The sequence below is a fragment of the Branchiostoma belcheri genome, unplaced genomic scaffold (assembly GCF_001625305.1).
Source record: "Branchiostoma belcheri isolate BF01 breed outbred unplaced genomic scaffold, Haploidv18h27 scaffold106, whole genome shotgun sequence".
Taxonomy (NCBI): Eukaryota; Metazoa; Chordata; class Leptocardii; order Amphioxiformes; family Branchiostomatidae; genus Branchiostoma; species Branchiostoma belcheri.
Genome location: NW_017802447.1, coordinates 616,284 through 634,070, shown reverse-complemented (window position 1 = coordinate 634,070; position 17,787 = coordinate 616,284). Strand labels below are relative to the sequence as shown.

Sequence of the window (17,787 nt, the reverse complement as noted above, 5' to 3'; positions counted from 1 at the left end):
ACCAGACTCACTGAGTTGCTGGAAAATCGTACAAAAAATGCGAAATATGGAGGAAAGTTTGCCAGAGGAATTTACAGTCGGCCAATGAGTTCTATCACATGCTGTCATGATTTGGCCAATTTTTTTGCAGTGACCTATATTATAAAGGAGTCTGGTAGAGACTATCCCAATTCCCTCTAACGGTTACTTTATCGATATAAATAATAATTTGCAAGTATTTAGCCCACGGAGCCAGTCGCAGTGGAAAGCTAGATTGGTGCAGACCATGTAACCTCCAAGCAGATGTTGGGGGAGGCTAAGTTGTTACGTTTTCCTTAAATTCCTGTCAAACTACGTACTTCATGGAGGAGGCAGCTAGGAAAACGGTCTAGTAACGATCTAGCCCGCCCCAACATCTGCTTGGAGATTACAAACCATGCAAATATAATCCAGCTCTAAGAACGACTGTCCACCCTCTCCTCATAATTAGCGGATCACCCCCTAGCGGCCTAACCAGAAAAAAAGGTGAAGCGTTCGCGTCAAATGAAAACACGGCTTTTATAGTAGTCGCTACCGACTCTGTGTGCCAACAAATGGAAGTTTCGATTGCCTGTTACAGTTGGGCACATGAACTTCCTGGCCTATAAACATAGAGATTTGTCACACGGGAAACTCTAGATAATCAATCTGATAATGGAGTCTAAGTTTAACTCAAACTCACTCACTAGTACTACTCTCGAGTCATTCTATTACATAGTCGTTCAAATAATGGGGTGTACACTGTACATAGTGTAATTTTTTGGTGTTGCCAATGTCGCCAAACTTTTTGCCGGACCCTAGAAGACGTCCTGCCCGCCTGTCCCTGGCCCTCCTGCCCGACCGTTGTACCCCCGCCCCCGGACTTTCATTCAGCTAACTGAACTGTCAACTGCTTTGTGTGCAGAGCCATCGAAAACAAACACATTCAGTGAGAAAACATGCTGGGCTCTTTAAAATCCAGCCTGTAACGTAGTTGTAGGGGTTGGGTTTGGGTTGTCCGATATGTTAACCCTTTTCGGACATTTCTGCGGTAGCATTGGGAAAATAACAACTACGGAAAGATCGGGGCACACCTCTTGGTACTTTTAACCTTCACGATGTGGAACAAGAGTCCTCTGGAATTTTTATATGATTTTTTGTTTCCAATTTTTATTGAGGGGGGAGCGGCATTCTTGAAGGCTATCTCGTGTCAGGAGCGGAGCTTTCCGATTGGTGGTGCGCTTTTGTGAATGACTTTATTTATTATGCAGGACGACGCAAGCGACCGGTCGTCCAACCACATGAGAGGAATATCTTTGTTGCTCGGACACAAGTCGTCCTGCTATGGAGCCTCGTGGTGAAGAATATATCCCCCTGACAAAAATATATTTTCTGGCCAACCTTTAGTACACACTCCAACAACAACAACAAGAACGTACGAGACGCTCCCAGGGTCCCCGTGTCTGGTCTCACTTGAAACCGTGCCAAGATGATGTCTGGCTCCGTGGACGACCCCGTCTGCATTCCCCGGCCCAAACGTGTGAGGTCCTCGGACTCCCTACGGCTTCGTCCCGAGACCTCCGCCACTGCCAGCCCGCTCAGTCCCAAACGGTGTCTCGAGCTCGACGGAGTGATCGACGTGCTCCGAGCTTACGACTCTTACGAAGGAGGCGTGAACTGCTCGATCTGTGGTGAGTGTGGTTTCCTGTAGGGACTAGTGGCTTGCGGCATTATTAAAGCACACCGCATACTTCAGTAACAATAGAGCTCGGTTGTTTTTCACAAAAGCTACTCTCGGTACGCCACAAAAAATTTCTCCTAACAGGGCTTCCCCGAACTTTCACGAAACGACACCTGGTGTATTTTATGTCGCTTGTCTTCGTCTACCATCATACGGATTTTCGTGCGCGAACGCCTTTTCTTACTATTTTTTCTCGATTTTTTAAATATTTTTCTAGGCGAAAAATAACGCGAGCCACACATGGCCATTGAATATGTAACAGATAGCTTGTTTGCGTACGTGGCTGAATGACCCCTGTGCTCGTAATTATGCCAACTTTTCCCGCCAAAATTCCTGGCGGTACCTTACCGGGCCCTGAAAGAGCGCTTGTATCGGATCAAAATTTTATCGTGCTTTTCTCTAAGTTTGAGTAAAACGATTTTGAAAAATTTAAACTTTTCTAAATCTGCTGTGTCGCCTGGTATGCGTTCTCGTCTTCTGTGGAAACCAGTCGCACGGCTGCGTGTAATGATGTCTGCATTTGCAACCACGTACGCACACACACATACACACACGCGCACGCACAAGCACACGTGCACAAGCACACACGCACATGGGTACAAATATTATAATCTCGCGAAAAGAATCATCATTAAAATCATAACTCTAAACAACACATGTTCTTATGCTTGTCATTATTTCTGCATATTGAGTTTCATTCGGCTACTTCTGTTCTACTTTATGACAATTTTTATTGCAAACGCTTCGGTTACTTTGACTTTTGTCGATCTATTGTTTTGTTGTGCCTTCTGTCATCAAGATGGCTGAACAATTTCTATTTTGAGGCAACGCCAAGCCAATTACATACGTACGTGCGACAAGTTAATTGTGCGCAAATTATTCGCCAGGTATTTTCGTAACCTTTTGTCGTCTGCGTTTTTCAATTACTTGACGGGTGGGTTCAAATTCTATTCTGACAACCCTCAAAAGTTTTAGTTGTGTCTATGTTATAATTTTAGATAATTTTTTTATCATCGTTGTTTCTTTGTTCATTTTTAGATATAGATAGAGAAGTTATCATTTAGATTTTCATTGAGGGCTGCAATTCTGTACATGGCTAAGCGTTAACCAATGTGAAATACAATATTAGCCAAACAAACTTTTTAACTGTTGGATTGTGGCCAGGTGATATTTGTTCTTCTATTTCTGCGCGAATAAACTTTATCCCTCTTATGTTAACCTTGGGTGAGACAATGACCCCACGACCCTTCCTTCCGTCCAAATAGCTGTCGGCAAAATGTCTGAGCGAAGAATCAGAATAGTGTATCACAGTCTGTATGTTGAGTAGTATTCTATTATTGCTAATGTGGTTAATGCGTTAAAATTCTAACAATAAGATAAAAACGCTGCATTATTTTCATGTCAAGTCATTTATCATGTCAAGTCATTTCTATCATGTCGTAAGACTTAAACTTCATTTTTGACACTTGATCCGCATCTTTATTACAATGTATCCATCCCATTAGTGATAGAAAAGTATAACGCATCGCGGACGAAAAAATTATGATTTTGGCCAATCCTGACACGAGAGAGGGCGGGTAACATGTCACGTGTGACTCATGTATCCCTCCGCCCCCTTGACCCGACACCGCCCAGGCTTCACAAAAAACATCCCTTGTAAAAATTTCTCACATTTCTCCGGTACATGATGTTGTGAATAGCGGCGTGCCCGGGGGTCCCGACCCTGGCCTACAGGGGCAGGAGTTCACGGTGTTTCCGATTTGTGCGGACCGTAGAGACCAACTTATTAATCATTCAGAGCCTTGTACAAAAAGGACAACCTGACAAGCGTGTAATCATATTTTTTCGTCGGTGTATCATTTTCAGCAATCGCTCTTTCCTAGTATTTCCACTACCTGAGAGAAGTGATGCGCATGCAATACGCGTGCAAGCCTTTCTTTTTCTTCTAAGTTCTAATACAAATGTAGTACTTTTGTTAATTTCTTGTCACACGATTTTCAGGTAAGTGTGTCTGTCCCTTCACATGAATTTTCCATCGCCAATCCTTTTAGCCACTGTTATTTCCTCCTACGCTTTCTTTCAATGAGAAATATTGGCAACGCTTCTTGTCCATGACTCACCAAGAAGAAAGCAGAATTCCTGGTGACCAATTTCGCGTGCATTTCACGCTATCCTGTAGTTTTTATGTTTCCAGTTACAGTGAAGCGGAAGAAATTGTAAACTGAACAAAATACGAGCCATTACACACGCTATACAGGTGTAACAATAGCTTTGCTCTCTATTATTAAAGTTGGCAAAGTGATGGAAAAAACACTCCAGACATCGAGGCAAAGCGGGGGAAAGTAATAAATAAACATCACTTTTCCTGCGATAATACACTAATGCGACAAAAATCTTTCCGAAAATGTCAGCCTCCCCACGCAAGAAGAGGGGATGAGGGACGATATAAACAAGGGGTTCATCCGTTGACTATGTGGGGTGGGGATGTGTCAAGCGTCAATGTGATCTTAGTCTATGGCCATAGGAAGGACAAACGTAGCAGAGGGCTTTTTTTCTGACTTGCTTTTAGGTATACAGGCTTTCTTTTTTGCACTGGTACTAGTATCGTTTTTACGCCTTCCCAATTCGATACTGTAAAAGTTGCAGCCACCAAAGACTTGCTTGGAGATTAGTCGAAAGCATAGTTTTCATAGCTGTTGGAAAACTGTCGACTGGATTTCCCAGATTGCCTCCCTAGCCTACTTGACAGTACTTTAATATAGCCCTAGGCAGGATTTTTCTCGTCAGCTAAAGACTGTATCCACACGGTCTGCGGAGGTCTGTCCACCCAGCAGTAATGATTAACCCCTGAACAAACTGTGGCAAGACTTCAAAGCGCGCCCGCCGACACCCTCTTGTACGAATATCTCAGGGTCAAAGGTCGGAGGAGCTCAGTTTTCATGGGAAAGTAAATGTAGGTCTAAAGTAAGTAAACACGCTTCTCGCGGAGGCTGTCACCCCCTCAGCCATATGACAAGTGGTACGGTCTTTGAACTGTATACTTTCAGTATACTTGTGTGGTGCTTTGTACGTATTTCCGGTTGTGAGCGTTTTATCCCAAGGGCAAGGAGAATGCGAAAAGACCAGGTTTTGGACTATATATGCAAAGCTAACTCTGTAACAGGTCCAAATATACAATGAAAGCACTCTTGTAGCATAAGACATGTATTGAAATTTTAGGCTAACGCTTACGCACTATTCTGTTATGATAATCCAAATTCCATTCAAGGAATCAAAAAAGAAAGATCGGTCCTAACCCACACGATTCCTGTATTTTGATGAGTGATACAAAACACCCCTATGATTGTTTGTGGATCGTCCCTTATGACCCTGACCTCCTGTTCTGCAGGTAAACTGTACAAGAGTAAAGTGTGCTTCACCAAACACCTGTGGGAACACTCCGTGTACTGGGACCTGTTCGACGGAGAGAAGAACCACGACCGCGTGCTTTCCATACAGGTGGGCGGGACTGTTACGTACACGGCCCTACCAGGCTTCGGGAAGCAACTGGAAAGAGTAGAAATTGGCCAGATAGGCAGATGATATGCCAGGGGAGTTGGTCCGCGCTGAGATTACAGTTTGACACTCCAACGCTTCCCGAAGCCTGGTAGAGGCTACGCCCATTGTGCTAATACAAGTATTTTCCTAAAGCGTTTAGAGTACTTCAATTCACTTTTATCTTCACGATGGAAAAAATGGCGGTCGACTGAGGAAAATTGACCAAAATTGAGGAAAGTTCACCAATGATTTGATAGTTAATGGTAATGACAAGTGACCGTGATAACAAATGTACCTGGTTGTTCAACCATCCAGTATGGCACAATACTTACGTCATAGTCACGTGAGTGCAAAAACATAATCACCATAAATACTTAACTGTATTTCCAGGCCGCCCTGATTCTATATAAGAACTTCCAGCTAGCAGACCGGGATCAGAACAGCTTGTCGTTCCTGCTAGTTACCGGCCCCCACACCAAGGACGCCAAGACCGAGCACAGGAGCGACAGCGCCTCTCCAAAAACTAAACCCCGACACAGGCACGACAGCAAAGGGAAGACAAGTACAGACAATATGTAAATTTTCACGGTAACCATGACAACGAGAGAAAAGAACAGAGTGGTTTCCATAGCAACAAAAGGACTGACGATAGTACAGAACGCTACTCGGGTGATGGGCACGACGATATGACCACGCTATTGGACGAGGATCGTTGCCATGGTGATGCTTATGACGGACACCACAGATCGCCAGTATCGAATGGCGCGAGTTTCCATGGCGACAGTTGCCATGACAGTCGTTTCTATGGTATTAAAAGAATGAAAATGATCTAACATACTCATAGCGCGTACTAGTTGTTTCTGACAGCATTACATATTCCGGCACCCTAGATTCTTTTGTATAGATAAGTAAGTTAGAGAGAGAATTGTATAGCTTTATTTCAAGAAGAAAAGAAAAGTAAGTTGATTGATAACAAAACCAAGTTGTGAATACTACTAGTATTTTTTTCCTTGGCGAAAAACTTAAAACTTTGGCCGGGGCCGTTTTATATGTCGGTGAAACAAGTGATTTAAAATGTTGCAATTCAAATGTGCAAGAAAAAAAGGCTAGATGGTAATATGTTAAATAACGAAAACTGAGAGCCAGTACTAGTATATATACAACGATTAGTCGCGCCTATATCCCATTGTATATATTGTTCAACGCAAACGTACAAAGTAGATAAGTGTCAAATATATTTGCTGTAAAAACGCTGTAAAATTATTGTACTTCCATACGTTCCTCTTGTTCCTATGTTCACTGTCAGGTTGATCAGTTTGTTTGTCCCTTATATGGACTTATAGATTCAACTCTGTGTAGCAGGCACTAAATATAAGCTTTCGTTTTTGTAGTTATACTGTTTTGCATTCGTTCTTTTATCATTCTCGTTTCCAGCTAAAGTACGGACGTTGTTTCATGGTTGCTATATCACATTGATATCATATTTTCGACAGTATCTGTCCTTTTTTGTCCTTGTATCGTGTCATGAAACTATTGTAATAAATATAGCCGAAACTGCCGACGTTTTGTCGAAATGCCTACGTCTAAACCCAGGTGTACTGTACCCTAGCCTAGACCAAGGGCGTGAACTGAAGCTAAACATAGGTAATCTGAGTGTTTATCTGCTGCGTATACATGGCGTCGTCTCTTTAAACATGGTCTGATATATGGGCAAAAAAGCGCCGTCCGGAAAAGGGGGAAAGTTATACGTTTTACCATGATCGTTGCCTATGAGCATGAGTAATTGGACAAAAGTATACCCAGATATACACCAAGCTATATGGCTATAACCTCCTTGTATACACCAAAGCCGGTTTTAATCAAACAACTTGATGTGATTTCCTCCTTGATTTTGTACACCTAGGTACTTCTGCCTCCCCTCGTTGTAAAGTGAATCTCCCCTGATCTGTGGAAAACACACAGTGGAAAAGCTTGTTTGTCCGTCCCCTGTGTGTGCTCCAACACACCCGAGATTTGTCTTGCCGTGGAGAAATGTACTGAGGAATGTGCGTGGGCGTCTGTAGGACAAGCCTGACAGTGTGTTTTGCTTGCAAAAATAAGACTTGATAAAGGAGCGTTGACCAGCGAGGACATGTAGTTTGTAAAATTCTATTTTATACTTATTAACATCACCTAGAAAGTTAAAAATCGCAAAGCAGGACATTTGGATCTATTTTGAGGCCTTTTGATAGCCCGAATAGTCGGCTATCTCACGGTAAATACGTCGACTTGCAAGGTAGCCGGCGTCTTTTTAAAGCTGCATTATGTAACTTTTGGACAAGGAATGGGACAAGACGAATTGGGGTGGGTCTCTCTAAAGCTACACGACTCCTCCCATGGGGTCAATAAAGACTTCGCCACCATCTATACATGGGAAATATATAAACTGTTTTAAAGATTCGGAATGCCCGAACAGGTTAAGATTTTCGAAAATCCGAAAGAGATGTGAAGCGTCACCTGGCGGACTATTATCAAACTTCAACCACGAGAAACTGTCAGACGACATAAACCACGGAACAGGTGCAAAGTTCTTTACAGCCTTACCTTATCTAGGTACTTTTTTTGACGCAAATTTTTGTCATCTGTACAATAGAAAGACCTGAAGATTCATGCAGATTCCTTATTTGTTTTTCTTCTGTCTTTTTCTTTTGTGTGAAATTCTGGATTTTGTATGAAATTCCCTACCATTTCTGTTGAAGGATTTCCCTCTTCATGCAATTTGACAACGTTTGATTATGGAATTTTCCCTATAAGAATATGATTGGTTAATTCCTTGCTAATACAGATGAGACTCCTGCATATAGTGAAATTGTGCTACGAAGTGCTGCATGTACCAAGGAGCTTATAATGTCCTTGCATGTACCAAGCAAAGTACAGTAACTATATAACCGCTTCCTACTCTTTTCATAGTCGTCAAAATACGACCTCTAGCGGTTTGTAAGGTCTATGCAAGTCTCGAATAAAAATATAGTGGAAATTCAATATATGGGCGTTTGCCCTTTGGCCCAAACAAAGTCCCCTTCTCTGGGTCATAAACACTACAGATGTCTACAGTGATAGAGCATGGTAAATGATTTGCCAAAGAAGAGAATGTAGGGCATTTAGACCCAAATCTCTTCTCGGTTGGCGTCTGTGGCAAACATCCAACATTGACGAACAAAGTTTTGGGCTATTTCTCCACGTTTGCTCCACCCCCTTGAGGGGCGTGGTTCAGACTATGGGACAACAAAGCATCATGTGACAAGGGTAGACATCAGCTGATAAGAACACACTTTGGCCTCTGAGTCAACAAGTTACTAGTGAACAAAACAGCAGCGGTAGACGGAGGGAAACAGTGTATAAAGACTTTTCTAAACGCTCCTAATTCCCCTAAACGTCCGGGCGTAAATTGTAGTATATTGAGATTGCAAGTACAGCAATAGAGCGTTGTTAACAATGGCACGGCCTCAGCCATCTCATCTTGTCCTTCTGTGCTGGATGGTCGCGATTTTGGTTCTATGTGAAGTAGGGTTCGTGTCAAGTTCATCACGGAGCGTGTTGCTGACCAATAGTAGGACACCTCTCAAAACTTCAAGGTTTGGAAGAAGAGACCCAGAAGAAGACATGACACCAGTACGTTATACCGGTATAATCTCCAAGTAGATGTTGGAAAGGAAGGTAGTAAACAGTAGGAGCTTGAAGGCACTTAAGGAATAGACTTTTGTTTTCGTTTTGTCACTGTTATTTTTTTCTTTCATTGGAAGACTTAATTTCCTTTGCTAGTTACAGTTGAGATAACTTATGTAAAGGCATCTGGTGCAGTTTTCCATTCTTTTTTTTCTGATAAAAGTAACACATAATTCCCAGTCAGTTTGATTGTATGAACTGTAATTGTACTGATATAACTGTCATCCCATTTATAATGGGACCTGCATTACTTTTTTCTGGCTTTACCAGGCTTAACCAGTCATTTTAACTGTACATCATTTGTCTAATACAATGTAATATATTATTGAAGGATGTTTCTGAATGCACTGTAATGTGCAATAAGGAGGAATTATGCCATCCCCCTCCCCCATGCAGACCCCCTGTAATCTCTTCCCGCTTCCTCTAACCCCATACAGACCCAGCTGATCACCAGTAAGGGTTACCCCTGTGAGGACCACTATGTCACTACAGACGACGGCTTTATTCTCAACATGCAGAGAATCCCACATGGACTTCGCGAACCAAACAGTACAGGTAGACATTAGATGTCAATATAAAAGGTTATTAGTCATAATTCTGATGAAAACGTGAAATCAGTTCTTTAAAACACACTCATCTACTCACGTATTTACATTTGAAAGCTGTGGAAACATTTTCTTGGCGTATAAATTGCTATAGAAGAATCACTGTTAGAAAACAAATTCGCTGTGATGCATTTTTATAACCAACAGTTAAACTTCATACTGTACATGCACTAACTTTTTTTCCCACAGTGACAAGACCTGTGGTTTTCCTACAACATGGACTTCTGGGATCATCCACCAACTTCCTGACCAACCTAGCCAATGAGAGTCTGGCTTACATCCTTGCAGACTCCGGGTGTGACGTGTGGCTGGGGAATGTACGCGGAAACACGTACTCACGAAACCACACCACGCTGAAACCCAGCGAGGCCAAGTTCTGGGCATGGAGGTGAGACTATTGCAACTTCTGTTTAAAACATAAAGCCACAGTAACATCTCTTCATCTCCAGAATTAAGGTGAGAAAAGGGTTACTCTTGTTTGCCATATGCAAAATATGGCAGCATCTGCATTGACCCATTGCACATGACCTAAGTAAGCAATGGGTCAGTTATCCTGAAGAAGACAAGAGTCTGGTCAAAAGTTATTGAGCCTTAGGTTGGGGAAAAAATTAATCCTAGATTAACCCCAGGCCCAAGGCTTCATATGACATGACGTGCTGGAATGAACCAAACTCAAGTGTTCTGAAAGTATTTCTTTTGACTGAAAGTGTTTATAATAGTCATAAAAATAGAATCAAACCTAGAAAGAAGTATCTTTTAATGTATGTATTTGTTCTTGAGCTTTTGAGTCTGTATTTGCTTAATATTCCTTGTCTTAACTCCCACAGTTGGGATGAGATGGCCAAGTACGACCTTCCCAAGATGCTGACCCACGCGCTGAACGTGACCAAACAGACGCAGCTGTACTACGTGGGCCACTCCCAGGGGACCATGATCGGGTTTGCAGAGTTCTCCAGGAACCAGGAGCTGGCCAGGAAAGTCAAGACCTTCTTCGCTCTGGCTCCTGTGACGACTGTGGGGGATATAAAGTCACCCATCAGACTGATGGCTAATTATGCAGATCCAGTTGAGGTGAAATCAGTTTTTAATTCACTTTCTAACAACAATCTCATCTTTTCCTCAGGGTTGGTAGAAAAAGAGTTCCAGTCCATCAAAAAAGAAGTTTGACCCGGCAATGGAAAAAGAGGCAGAACAACCTGTTCTATACCACACTCTCCCTAGCACAAAGTAGAAATTCAACAGTCTAGTACTGCTGATGTCTTTCCATATAGATCAGATGCCATATGGGAGTCTGCATAGTAATGTTGGAAATTCAGAAGGATTGGCAACACTCAATGCTAAATTTAGGCATAATTTACACAAAATTCAAGCATCAATCAGTCAACTGCAACATCTTTTTGTACCTTGCAAGGTTAGCACAGAACAGGATAAGTAATGTAATCATATTGGTTCAATAACAACAGATGATTTAAAACCTTTTCAGTTGCTGTTTGACATCCTGGGAGATCACGAGTTTTCCCCCAACTCCGAGTTTATGCATTTCCTGGGACAAGACGTGTGTGACCACCCTGTACTGGACGTGGTGTGTGAGAACGTGTTGTTCCTCATCGGTGGCTTCAACTATGGCAACACAAACATTGTAAGTATAACACTGGCTTCACTGACTCCTCAAAATCAACTGTTGTGCATTTTTATTTCATTCGTCACTGCCAACAAACTAAATGTGTAATTTTGTATTTTCCCAGACAAGAATCCCTGTATATGTGAGTCATTCCCCTGCTGGCACCTCTGTGCAGAACATGGTACATTATGCACAGGTAAGTTTAATATAACCCCCCTTTAAGTAAACAAGTTAAGAAGCAATTCAAACCTTCAACCTCTGGGTCCACAGCATTTCACTCTAAGATATATGAAAATCTGCATGATTACAAAAGTACCTGTTGATAACTTTTAACATCATCATTGTGTAAATAATTACCCAAATGAAAGTTGCTACAGAAACAGTTTGTGACACCAAGCCATGTTGTTGTTTGCTTTTCTTTTCTTTCTTCAGGCTGTCAAGAACCACAAGTTCCAGATGTATGATTATGGCCTTGTGGAAAATTTGCTGAAGTATAATCAGGTAAGTCACAAACTGCCTTCAAGATACAGTAAGGTCAAACATGCCATGGCCGGGTTTGCAATACATATGCAAATTCATTCTGACATTTAAATGCATTTTTAAATTGGTTGTTACTTGACACAGTATCAAGAGGTTGTGTATTTGATTTCTGGAATCCCTGGCTAGACGTTGCATCCTTGGAAAAGGCACTTAACATGACTTTTTGTCACACCACCAGTGTAAATGGGTACCTGACTTGGGGAGGTAAAAGGCTCTGTAAGGAGAGGGATGGACTGCACTTTCCGATACCCCCAAAACTCACGTAATATCAAAAAGGCTATTGCACCTTTGCCCTTTTCCGTTAGTGGCGTTACCTTTTTAAAACTTATCTTTCTGGCTTGTTGTTTTTGGATTTTTCACAGCCTACCCCTCCACAATACCAACCAGAGATGATGACTGTACCAGTGGCCCTGTTCACTGGAGGACAGGACTGGCTGGCCGACCCAAAAGATGTGGCCACCCTGCTCCCAAGGCTGAAGAACAAGGTCTATGTTAAAGACATACCAGAATGGCAGCACCTGGACTTCATCTGGGGGATGGATGCTCCTCAGAAATGTTACAAGGACATGTTAGACATCATCAAGAAACAGGAAGGGTGACAACCTGCCCACCCCTACTCACTAGTGGTGACTTCTGGATTTCTCTCAGTCTTAGCTCATCTTGGGCCAGTTCATTATTCTGATAGGGGTTAATATTATCATATCAAAGGGAACATTCTGAAAATTTTGACTAACAAGGACAGGATTGTGCGATAAGGTGGGCAACCTTTTATGATTCAAAACACATTTTATTGGAAGACAAGTAATGATTTCAAAAATCAGCAGCTGAAAACAAAATTGCATGTTTCATACAGTTACAATTCCTGGGCAATAAAGGATGGTTGATATCAGAAAGGAGTGTGAGATCAGAGACCTTATGTGGGCATCACTGTTGAGTGTAGTTCCACCATCTGCTGCTAGATGGCACTTACTAGCCATCTGCTATGCAGAGGATGATGCAATGATGACTCAGCAGATTCAATTGAAAGTACTGTGCAGTGTGCAATGTGGGGATTAGGGAATGGGGAGTGTGCATTCCAGGCCCAAGGTAGCTGCACGGCTGGTATCAAAAGAAACGTCGGTTATGACTTGAGGTATTACGTGGCGTCTGTTGAAATAGTTTTGGTTGCACAGTACTCTCGATCATCTAAAATTTTTAGAGAAAAACTGATAGAAATAACCAATATTCTTATTTTGCCATACACGTAGGCACATAGGCACAGTATGCAAAACGGAATTGTACATGCTTCAGGAAACAATTGCTTTTGCAAATATCACTGCTGAAATTGCTTTAATCAAAGGGACACCAACTTGCAATGTTGTCTGTAAATTAAAGACTGATCATTCAATTAAAGGATAGCCATGTTTCAATACAGTGGACAGCACATTTCAATCTTATTTAGACAGGTACATGTATCCTGCTGATAAGTAACGATTAGTTGGTTTGCCAGATGATGTATAACATGTAACATACACCCCCGCAGTATTTGTAGTTTACATACAAGCTTGAATTCTGTTACATTTATTATAGTGTCATGTGTGACTTTTTATTTTTCTTCAGGATTGGAATGTATCTTTTTTTATGCTGACTTATGAGGTCAGTTGTCCAGAGGCCAAATTAAAGCTCCTGTGGACTGAGCATCTTGGCCAATTATTTTACTTCTTACAGAATCCCATGATCTGTACCCCCATATGCCCTGGTGAAGGCTTCGAATTGGTTTCCTTTGGCAGTTGTTACACTAATAGAAAACAAATGGTAGGGCCAACTACATCAATTTCCAGTACTGTACATAAAATTAACAGTTTCACTGTGGCCTACAAATAATGTACAACAGAACATACATGACTACCAAGCTGGCTATGTGATATACTCAGGGAAAAATGCAGGCAGACCCTGGTAGACTTTGCCCTCTCCCCATAATAAAAGCACCTTTGTTTCCATGGTACACAAAAGTGCCTGTAGAACACCTGTATGTACACCCAGCCACGGTACCCACAGGTTTGGTAGTACCGGGAGTATTTTTGTTGTGGGCAGCAAAGTAGAAATGAGTACTGTTCTGTCCCTACACAGCTTGTAAGAATAAAGAAGGGGGCAACTAACTGCATTCAAGATGTATAGAACAATAGTACACAGTGGTTTCAACCAGCCTATGATCTCGAAGCAGTGTGGCATGTCAAAACTAAATCAATATTAAAACGTTTGTACATGTATGTAAAAATACCCTTTTAAATGTAGCCCTAGGTCAGTGTACCAAACAAAAGTGCCACACCCAAATTTAGCTGCAGTGCCTCCCCTGTCCACTAGGTGGGTGTATAAGAAATGACAATTTTAGGAAAGTCCATCCAGGATTGACTCCCTAATTACAATGTAATTTTTTCAACACAAGAGGTCCAAGAAAGCAAGTTAAAAAGTTCCTGACTAACAAATCCAACTCTGAAAATTATAAAACCAATTTCAGACAGCCTAAGAACCAAGTAAAACTATTATTCTCTGGCCAGGGCAAACACAGGTGACAATGTAAACAATTGTTCTAATCATAACCTATTTTCAAGGACGTGCCCCATTGTTCATGGACAAGCAGATAATGTTTCATTGTGTAACCCATTTACTGCAGTGCAGCTGCTGCTTTGGAGATATCTAATTTCCTTTGTGACATGCCAAATTTTATGCAACATGTACATACTTGTAACTATAACAGTAATACCACCTACACGCAAGCAACTCAGAACAAAAACTTGACAAATGGTATAAAATATTACTAATATATGTAACTTCCCATTTCAAGACAGGCTGTTATCTTTTCCAGCAACAGGCCATATGTGAGCAAGAAACTATGAAAATCATGGATCCCAACTGGATTTCCTTTACTCTCCTAGACCAATCAGGCTACTAGTGTACTGTGCCTAACCTTGCTAGGGGTAGGTTGTATGATCAGAGTGAGGAAATGAAGCACACAAAATATATGTATAAAAGTAACTCCATTTTATTGTATGGTGTGTGTTCCATGGTCACATGACGGGGATTCTATCACCACTACTGGAATACAAAATTCAAAAGCAAACCAACAATAAAAGCGAGCAAACACACACACAAGTTACATACTACAATCACTGGAAAATTTGGATACCTCACTGTTTTGTCCAAGACCTAAGTCTCTCACAATATGCTGCCAGATATACAGGCTATGACGACGGGCTACAAAGATTGCTGTTTCACACACAGTTTAGCAACTACTTCAGCTATCAATTGCTTTGATTTTTTTGTGTTTTCGGGTCTAAAATGGTACTACTACTATACAGCGTCAGGACGATGACAGGTGGAAATGGCGACTGTCGGCTAAATACAAGAAAGCATAGAAGCTTGGAATCATAGAGGACATCGTAGACGTGGAATGGTACAGCTTATGTGGCCTTCTGAGATCCCTTCTTGCCGATCAGACTCTTGTGGATGTGGGGGATCACACCTGCAATACAAGCAATGTCAGGTCATTATTTGTCAACTTTTATCAACTTCCATTGCACTGCATCAGTCCTAAAATTGACAATAGGCAAAAGCAAACCGATACTAGTGGCAATAATATATGCAGTAAATCAACAAATTCCTCAACATTCTAGCAAACATAACTAGATATATTGATACAACCTCTGCACATTCAATTCCCAAGGCTTGGGCAACCAACAAACATAGGAATCTCAATTTTTGGAATGACCATTGTTGCAGTAAAGTATACTGTACTTACCACCACCAGCAATGGTAGCCTTGATCAGAGAGTCCAACTCCTCGTCTCCGCGGATGGCCAGTTGCAAGTGACGCGGTGTGATACGCTTCACCTTCAGATCCTTACTGGCATTCCCCGCCAACTCTAGCACCTGAAAATACGAAAATGGACAAAGTGTGCTTCATAAACCTTCGTACATCAACTTGAAGTAACAAGTGTTGCAAATTCGAAATACATGCATATGCATGCTCCAATTTCCCAAATACTGTTTCTATCCCTTTCTCTTCATACAACTTAAATTTGTTTCTTTTTTAGTTTTGCCTAATTATAAGCTACACCAAATTTTCAGGTTATTTGAGAATCAACATTCCAAAGCTGTGACAAGATTATTTCTTGCATACAATGACAGGATACATTTATTTACACAAACATCACTTATGTTGCTACTGGGATAATTTTGTATATCTGATAGGGTAGTTTGGTTGAAAGCTAAAATTATGAGGGACAAACTACATTTTTGTCTGTTGCAATTGTGACTTAACTCTTAGAATATTAAAATACCTGGAATATCCTCCAGGTAAAATACTAGTAGTGGTTGCCAGTCCAGTTACAAGTTTGCCTTGGCCTCCTAAAAAGGACTAAGCACTGAATACATTTCCCTATGCACAAAAACAATACCTGAACAAACCAATTAGCTTTACCTGTGAAAAAGATGTGTACAAAACTAGCCAAGTGTCTGGTACATTTCCTTTATGTATACAGGATGAAAATATCTGTTTTGACTTTCAGTCAATGTGTTTTAGTACATGGAGGTTATTAGTTTTACTCATTAATTCTTTGTATTTGGTGGAAGGAAAATAAATTCTGGATGCGTGCGCCCCCCTCCCACAGGTAACTCAACAAAACACATCCTCCAGTGCTCGTTATGTGGCAGACAACATCCACCTTTTTAATGCCCAGAATATCTAACGAAGAACCTTTGTGTTCGACCAGATTGCTCCTCTACATGAGAATGGCGGCCCAGTTGTATAATTACGTCAGAAACTATGAATATGAATGCCGGGTGGAGGGGACGCTGTGTTGTCTGTTCGAACGGTTTTGAGCGGGAAACACCACAGAATCCCGCCAAATTTTGAAAGCATGTAGATAGGCATCCGGCCAAAATATTTACAACAAATTTTAGATAATATGAGTTCAAACCGTGAAAATGTCTTTTTGGCATAAGAAGGCTTTGGCGGAGTTTGAATTAGAAACGGAAACGAATAAAGGGTTAGGAGCAAATGGGAGGTTTTGTTTTCATCGCGGGGGGTCGCAACAAGGGCGCGAATTATGTTTTTACTACGACTACAAATTGCAATTTCTCGGCGATTTATGCATATTCTGCAGAAATTCTTACCTCAGCGGTCAGATATTCGAGGATAGCTGCGCTGTACACGGCGGCTGTGGCACCGACACGGCCGTGGCTGGTCGTACGGTTCTTCAAGTGCCTGTGGATACGGCCGACCGGGAACTGTATGGGGAGGGGCATAGGGAGACCCGGTTCAAAACATTGGCCAAAAATCGACATTTTAACACACCAACTACACAAAATACTTCACAAAATGTATACGAGGGTAGCTGTTATTGATATATGGATCGTTCTTACCTGTAGTCCTGCCCTTGCAGAGCGAGAGATCGCCTTCGCCTTTGCCTTTCCAGAGTCCTTTCCAGCCTTGCCTCCAGCCTACAAAACAAAGGCCAAAATTTTCATAAAAAACACAACATCGACGTGCAATAATTGTTCTACATGTACAACACATCCTTAACAGTGCATATTTGATAAAATATGAAATGGATGGCTAAAATTTTTCGAAGTATTGCGCGGATTCTGGAATAACTTACCATCTTGATTTGTACTGTCTTCTTCGCACAACAAAGCGACGCCACTGATGGCCCGCCAAATGCATGCTGGGGTATTTATAAGCTTTGGCGATGACGCTACATTTTTGACCAATCATTGCGCGCCTACGTTTTGAATGGACCAATCACAAACTAGAAACGGCACTCACTGTTACAATGTATTGCCTATTTTACTCCATGGTATTGCATGATGTGGCGTTGTCAGAAATGTTAGCAAACTCATGAAACTGTTTCTAAGTCCATGGTATACATTAAAACAGAAACCATCTACATGGCCATTAAAAGTCGAGGAAAAAGATTGCATCTTTGAAAAAAGTGAACACGTGTTCAAGGCTTCGCGCCAATCGCACCTGTGTTCTATTATAATTTATATAACGTTATAAAC

General features: G+C 41.6%; 3 protein-coding genes across 3 annotated transcripts; 2 read left to right on the top strand and 1 right to left on the bottom strand.

Moving 5' to 3' along the window:
• The first annotated feature begins 1,101 nt into the window (after positions 1-1,101).
• On the top strand, positions 1,102-6,252 carry LOC109478206. Its single transcript, XM_019779666.1, has 3 exons — positions 1,102-1,688; positions 5,127-5,236; positions 5,666-6,252. The coding sequence occupies exons 1-3, from the start codon at positions 1,487-1,489 to the stop codon at positions 5,852-5,854; spliced, it is 501 nt and encodes a 166-aa protein (XP_019635225.1). The 5' UTR covers positions 1,102-1,486; the 3' UTR covers positions 5,855-6,252.
• A 1,980-nt stretch (positions 6,253-8,232) lies between these two features.
• On the top strand, positions 8,233-12,639 carry LOC109478375 (lysosomal acid lipase/cholesteryl ester hydrolase-like). The gene is made up of 8 exons (XM_019779905.1): positions 8,233-8,926; positions 9,418-9,535; positions 9,775-9,973; positions 10,413-10,656; positions 11,069-11,224; positions 11,331-11,402; positions 11,639-11,707; positions 12,109-12,639. Exons 1-8 carry the CDS (start codon positions 8,750-8,752, stop codon positions 12,343-12,345), a joined length of 1,272 nt encoding a protein of 423 aa, XP_019635464.1. The 5' UTR covers positions 8,233-8,749; the 3' UTR covers positions 12,346-12,639.
• Positions 12,640-14,746: 2,107 nt separating this feature from the next.
• On the bottom strand, positions 14,747-17,443 carry LOC109478364 (histone H2A.V). The gene is made up of 5 exons (XM_019779896.1): positions 17,385-17,443; positions 17,149-17,226; positions 16,900-17,013; positions 15,525-15,654; positions 14,747-15,248 (listed from the first exon to the last, which is right to left on the bottom strand). The coding sequence occupies exons 1-5, from the start codon at positions 17,385-17,387 to the stop codon at positions 15,187-15,189; spliced, it is 387 nt and encodes a 128-aa protein (XP_019635455.1). The 5' UTR covers positions 17,388-17,443; the 3' UTR covers positions 14,747-15,186.
• Between the last annotated feature and the right edge of the window lie 344 nt (positions 17,444-17,787).

Bases quoted from the DNA above. Each gene is read 5' to 3' on its own strand.
- LOC109478206 (XM_019779666.1), top strand. From the start codon at position 1,487: ATGATGTCTGGCTCCGTGGACGACCCCGTCTGCATTCCCCGGCCCAAA. The intron at 1,689-5,126 runs GTGAGTGTGGTT...CCTGTTCTGCAG, and splicing joins CGTGAACTGCTCGATCTGTG to GTAAACTGTACAAGAGTAAA. The intron at 5,237-5,665 runs GTGGGCGGGACT...CTGTATTTCCAG, and splicing joins ACCGCGTGCTTTCCATACAG to GCCGCCCTGATTCTATATAA.
- LOC109478375 (XM_019779905.1), top strand. From the start codon at position 8,750: ATGGCACGGCCTCAGCCATCTCATCTTGTCCTTCTGTGCTGGATGGTC. The intron at 11,225-11,330 runs GTAAGTATAACA...GTATTTTCCCAG, and splicing joins ACTATGGCAACACAAACATT to ACAAGAATCCCTGTATATGT. The intron at 11,708-12,108 runs GTAAGTCACAAA...GATTTTTCACAG, and splicing joins ATTTGCTGAAGTATAATCAG to CCTACCCCTCCACAATACCA.
- LOC109478364 (XM_019779896.1), bottom strand. The intron at 17,014-17,148 runs GTAAGAACGATC...CTCCCCATACAG, and splicing joins CTGCAAGGGCAGGACTACAG to TTCCCGGTCGGCCGTATCCA. The intron at 15,655-16,899 runs GTAAGAATTTCT...TCGTATTTTCAG, and splicing joins TCGAATATCTGACCGCTGAG to GTGCTAGAGTTGGCGGGGAA.